The sequence below is a fragment of the Bidens hawaiensis genome, unplaced genomic scaffold (assembly GCF_021521415.1).
Source record: "Bidens hawaiensis isolate Kalapana, Puna unplaced genomic scaffold, B.hawaiensis_p1.1 tig00051552_1, whole genome shotgun sequence".
Classification (NCBI taxonomy): domain Eukaryota; kingdom Viridiplantae; phylum Streptophyta; class Magnoliopsida; order Asterales; family Asteraceae; genus Bidens; species Bidens hawaiensis.
In genome coordinates this window covers 92,012-97,954 of record NW_027499256.1, presented here as the reverse complement: position 1 = coordinate 97,954, position 5,943 = coordinate 92,012, and the positions used below count along the sequence as shown (strand labels likewise).

The window sequence follows — 5,943 nt, the reverse complement described above, 5'->3', positions numbered from 1 at the left end:
CGGGTCAAGACGACGTTGACACTGCTGCGGGAGGAGACCATCCCCAACCGACGATGCCACTACTGCAGGTGAACGTCCGGTTACTGATGCGGATGTTTCGAAGGTGGTTGGCAAGCGCAAGGTTAATCCTACCAAAGCCGCCCCTAAGAAGAAGTGTATGAAAGCAAAACCTTCTGCTTTGGAAGCACGTTTGGACCAGATTGACGCAAACGATCCTTCCTTAGGTAGGCAAAATCTTTTTACTTGTTAGCTGCTGTGAATTAGAATGTTTCTAATCCATTGTTAATGTTTTTCAGTGTACCTGGATAACCTTTCTGAAGGTGTTTCCGGTCTGAAAAGTTCTACTCCTCTTCCGCCACCACCGCATAATAGTGTTAAGGATCCGATTGAGGTGGCGGATGAATCTCCTCTGAAGAATAAGAAGGTCGACAATACTGAACATGTCGGTATGTCGCCTTCTTATAATGTTCATCACTTCAGGGACCAAGGAGGCGTGAGCATGTTTCCTCACGCTCCTCAGACTTCTCCAGCTCCTCAGGAGGAAGATCCTACCCCACACCAACCACGCTGGTCCTTACATCGGGATTCAACATTCCGTGACGTGGACCTATGTTTTGAATACTTGCGGGAGAGTCTTCCTCCTGGTGAGAGAGAGCGACGTCGCCGTAGTATTCACCAAGAATTATTAAACTCCAATTCTTATTATCTGGCGAATACTATTTCTACTAACCAGGAAATAACCAGGGACTGGTTGGCTATGAATGAACAATGGGATGAGCTGGCGGCTTCTGCATCCGAGGCCAAGGAGGAAGGTCTTAAAGCTATGAATGAGGCCCGAGAGGCCCGCCAGGCTCTGGAGGAGGAGATTTTTGCTCGATCCGCTGCCGAGGATGCCAGGGTTGCTCTCCAGAAACAGTTGGATGAGCAAGCCAAATTAATGGATGAGCAAGCCAAATTGGTGGATGCCTGCAAGCTGAATCGGCGGCCAAGGACAAGCGTCTTGCTGACCTTAATGCCGAGAACCGAGAACAGGCTTTAGAGTGTGCCGACCACAAGATGGATCTCGTCCGGGCCAAGGCGGATCAAAAATGGCTACTAGCGGAAGCTATCCCCAAGGTATGTACCTTGTTTCTATTATAAATAATCTAAGTATTTAGAGTTACTTATACATGATTGTTCCAACAGGTCATCGCTGATGTTCGTGCAAGTGAAGAGCTTGGGAACTGTGTTGCTGTTCTCCTGAAGGCATCCAAGCAAGCTGGCCGCCAACTGGGTTTCGAGGAAGGTTACCAGTTTGGTTCAACTTCCAGACTTCCCGAGGAATATATTTTGGCTGGCCAGGATACTATTGCCGTCCTTAAACAAAAAACAAAAGACTTTGATTTTTTGAAATTTTCTTTGACGGAGCAGATATCCAAGATTGCGGATAGGGAGGACAGCATCAAGCAGCTAAAATCTCTTCTTGAACTTGATGAAGAAGATGAAGAAGATGCTGCGGAAGGCGAAGGTGCGGGGCATAATGATGTCGCGCCATAGATAAATTTTTTTTTTCTTTGTAATTATCTTTTCCATACCTCTGTAATCCCTTTTGTATGAATAAAGAAGGCGTATTTTTATATCCGGTACACTTTGTTTATTTTTCTTAATATAAGTGTTTTGAGGATCTTCTTTGTAGGCCAATAAAGGATTACATAACAATACAAGTCTTAAATGATTGAAATGAAAATTTCTATAAATGAGGCATAAGCCGAATTACAAGAAGTGAAATTACACAAATTGTGAATATCTAATTAGGCACCCAGGCCAAAAGAAAAACAAACTATATGTATCATTTCTTTAGTTAGGCCCCATTCCAAGTTCTAGGGACCTCAGTCCCATCCAATTTTTCTAAATTGTAGGCTCCTTTAGATAAAACTTTCTGAATCTTATAGGGTCCTTCCCAAGTTGGGGGCCAACTTGCCCGGAGGCTTCATTATTGCGGAAGACATAGTCTCCCGCATCAAACTCACATCTTTGGACCCGCGAGTTATAATACTTTTGCAACTGTTGTTTGTAACTATGCTCGCGGATCGATGCTAGTTCTCTCCTTTCTTCGAGGAGGTCAAGGTTCATCCGGAGTTCATGATCGTTGTCCTCAATCAATAAAACTCGGGCGGATGGGATTCCAATCTCGGCTGGAACGATGGCCTCTGTGCCATAAGTTAGACTAAAGGGGGTTTTAGAATTGCTGGAATTCTTTTGGGTGCGAAAGGCCCATAGCACGTGGGGCAATTCGTCGACCCAACCCGTCCGTTTAGTCCCTAGTCTTGCTTTGATTCCTTCCTTGATCGTCCGGTTAGTTCTCTCAACCTGACCATTCGCTTGCGGGTGAGCTACAGAGGTGAAAAATTGAGAAATGTGTAACTCTTTTACCCATTCTTGTAGCACACTGTCCGCGAACTGAGTTCCGTTATCACTAACGATTTCCAGAGGAAGGCCAAACCGGCATATTATGAATTCCCACAAGAATTTCTTAACACTTGCTGCTGTTATGGAAGCAACCGGTTTAGCTTCCACCCACTTTGTGAAGTAGTCGATGGCTACTATCAAGAATTTGACACGTCCGGGGGCTTCGGGAAATGGTCCCATTATATCAATTGCCCATTTCTGGAACGGCCACGCCGAAGTGACTGGAACTAACTCGTTCTTTGGTCGTAGCGTGTTAGGAGCATGACGCTGGCATGAATCACACTTTCTGATTTCGTGCACAGCATCCACATGCATTCCTAGCCAATAATATCCAGCGTTCATTATCTTTGCTACGACCATACGTGGGCTAGCGTGAAGACCACATATGCCTTCATGAACTTCTCTAATTAGATAATTCGCGTCCTCGGCGTCCACACAACGAAGTAGTGGTCCGAGGAAAGGAACGTCGGTATAGAACACCATCGTGTTGCTAATAGTTCAAGGCTTTGTGTTTTATCTTCCGGGCCGCTGCTTTTCCTTCCAGGAGAGCTCCGGATGACAAGTATGCTATAATGGATGTCAGGATTCCGCTCCCGTTTGGATCACTAGCACTTGGTGTTGCGGAACAGATGGGCGATCCAATATTTCGATGTGGATGTCTTTGGCAAAATGTTCGAAGTTCGTTGAAGCCAATTTACTAAGAGCATCTGCTGACTTGTTCTCGCTTCTCTTTATGTGAATGACCTTGCATGAGGAGAACTGAAGCATCAAGTCTTTCGCCTGTGATACATACGAAGCCATGATGTCATTTCTTTCTTCATATGTGCCATTAATCTGCCCCGCAATTAACATGGAATCCACACGAGCTTCCAAATGTTTAACCCCAAGCTTTTTAGCAATCCGTAAGCCTGCCAAAAAAGCTTCATATTCTGCCTTGTTGTTAGTACTCTTGAAGTCTAACTTTATGGCATATGTGAACTCATGGCCTTCGAGATTGACTAGCCTGAGGCCTGCGCCACATCCCTCACTGCTTGAAGCCCCGTCCGTGAACAAAGACAAAATATGTCCTTGTTCCGGAGGTACTTGGGGTTGTTGCTTGATCCAACATTCTTTCTCTTTGTGTTACGGGACTTCGGTGATGAAATCCGCCAACACTTGCCCTTTGATTGCTGGTTTAGGTTTATATTCTATTGCGTGTTCACCTAGTTCGATGGCCCATTTGGCCAATCGCCCAGACAATTCTGGCTTTCTGAGGATGTTTTTAAGCTTGTATCCGGTTAAAACGTTGAAGGGATGCCCTTGAAAGTATCTGCGGAGGCGTCGTGCTGCATAGACCAATGCTAGGACAAGTTTCTCTAGCATAGAATATCTCGTCTCCGGGTCCAATAGTGTTCTGCTGACGTAATAGATTGGTGTTTGGACGTTTTTTTCTATCCATCAGAAGGACAGCCCCGATAGCAATGTCTGATGCTGACAAATACATTGTTAGAGGTTCCCCCGCATAAGGTGATGTCAACGTAGGCAGTTCCATCAAACATTTTTTTACCTCCAAGAAAGCTTGTTCCGCTTCCGCGGTCCATCTGAATTGTGCTTTCTTGCGGCAGTTTCTCTGTGTTGTTACAAAAGGATAAGACTTGGCTGCATGATTTGCCAAGAAACGGTTTAAAGAAACAATTAACCATTAAGTGTCTGAACTTCCTTGAGGGAGGAAGGAGAAGGCATGCGGGCTACAGCTTGGACTTTATCCGGATTAGCTTTGAAGCCCGCACCCGTGACAATTACTCCGAGGAATTTTCCTTCCTCCATCCCGAGCGAACATTTAGCTGGATTCAGCTTCATGTTGATGCTTCTCAAGGTGTCGAACGTCTCTTCGATATCTCTCAACATCTGGTCTTCCTCAACACTTTTGATCATAAGATCGTCCATATACACTTCCATATTTGGACCAATTTGTCCTTTAAACGCTATATCCATCAACCGTTGGTATGTGGCACCCGCATTCTTCAATCCGAAGGGCATCATTTTGTAGCAAAAAGTGCCTTGATCGGTGCGAAATGCTGTTTTGTCTTCATTGCCCGCAGCCATACGGATCTGATGATAGCCTTTGTAGGCATCCAGGAAACATTTGAATTTGATTGGTGCCACAGCACCGACTTTGAGATCTATTTCGGGCAAAGGATAACAATCCTTGGGACCCGCCTTGTTAAGATCCTTGAAATCTATGTACATCCGCCACGTCCCGATGCTTTTGGGAACTATAACCGGATTGGCGACCCAAATTTGATACTAAATTGGTCGGATGATTCCAGCCTGCAAGAGGTCCTTAACTTGCTCATTCATTGCTTTTGTTTGTTCCGGACCCATCTTACGATGTTTTTGAACGATCGGTGTAAACATAGGGTTTACTCTCAGTTTGTGTTCCGCAATGCTCCGCGGGACACCAGACATGCCCGCGGGTTGCCATGCGAAGACATCAATATTTTTTGACAATAACTGCTTTAGATAAGTTCTTACTATCCCAGAGATAGCAGGTCCAATTATTACAGTTTGATCAAGAAACTTTTTTTTCAAAACCCACTTTTCAGGCTCAGTTCGTTGAGCCTGTTTTGGAATCTTGATGGGTTTTGAACTCTCAGTTGCAAAGCAATGTCGATTGACATGAATTATTGCCACGCCGGTGGGTGTTGGAACTCCCACCGCGCTGTGAGCAGTTGACGGATGAGCATTGAAGTCACCAATGGCTTCTCGCTCAAGGCTGATATCATGTTTCGATGTTGCCGACAGAACTAAGAATTCAACCTCCTCTGTCGTTGAACGAACTCCATCGCTCAACGTGACCGGGAAAGAAATCACCCCACGCGGATGCATTATTTCTCCTCCGAATCCTGATACTGGAGCATGAATGGGTTTCATCCTTTCTTTATCTTCATCATCCAATTGCTCAAAGCACTGTTCGTACATGATGTCCGATGTACTTCCAGTGTCAAAGCAAACATATTGGGAACGATAGTGACTGAAAACAGCAGTGATAATTAAGGGATTTTTGTTACTGGGACCACCTTTGACCCGCGAAAGATTACTGGTTCATTTTTCCATTCTTCCTCATCACATTCTCCTCTCTTTCCTCCCGTCTTTCGTCCGCCTTGGATCATATGGACGTTCAAGTCCTTGACTTGTTTTTTGGATGGGCCCTGGTTGTCCTGCATAGGAGCTTTACCAGTCCCTACTTTCCATCTTTCACCAGGTGTCCTATCTAACCAGACTTCACAGCCGCTTCAATTTCGCTTTTTAAAGCATTGCATTCGTTCGTATTATGGCCAATGTCATTATGAAACGAACAATGTTTTTTGTTATCGAGGAATGACCTCCTCGTGAGTGGCTGGGGCTTCCGGAAGTTCACGTTTTCAGTGGTGAGGATTTCAGCAGGAGTTTTTGAAAGAGGAGTCCATTTGTTAGGACCTCGATTCACTGGTCCTGCCTTGTTCTTATTACCAA

General features: G+C 45.1%; 1 protein-coding gene across 1 annotated transcript; it reads right to left on the bottom strand.

Moving 5' to 3' along the window:
- Positions 1-4,734: 4,734 nt before the first annotated feature.
- Positions 4,735-5,361, bottom strand: LOC143599136 (uncharacterized). Its single transcript, XM_077077170.1, has one exon. It carries the CDS (start codon positions 5,359-5,361, stop codon positions 4,735-4,737), a length of 627 nt encoding a protein of 208 aa, XP_076933285.1.
- Positions 5,362-5,943: the final 582 nt, after the last annotated feature.

What these genes read in the sequence shown, in the direction of transcription:
- LOC143599136 (XM_077077170.1), bottom strand. Translation starts at nt 5,361, where the DNA reads ATGAAACCCATTCATGCTCCAGTATCAGGATTCGGAGGAGAAATAATG.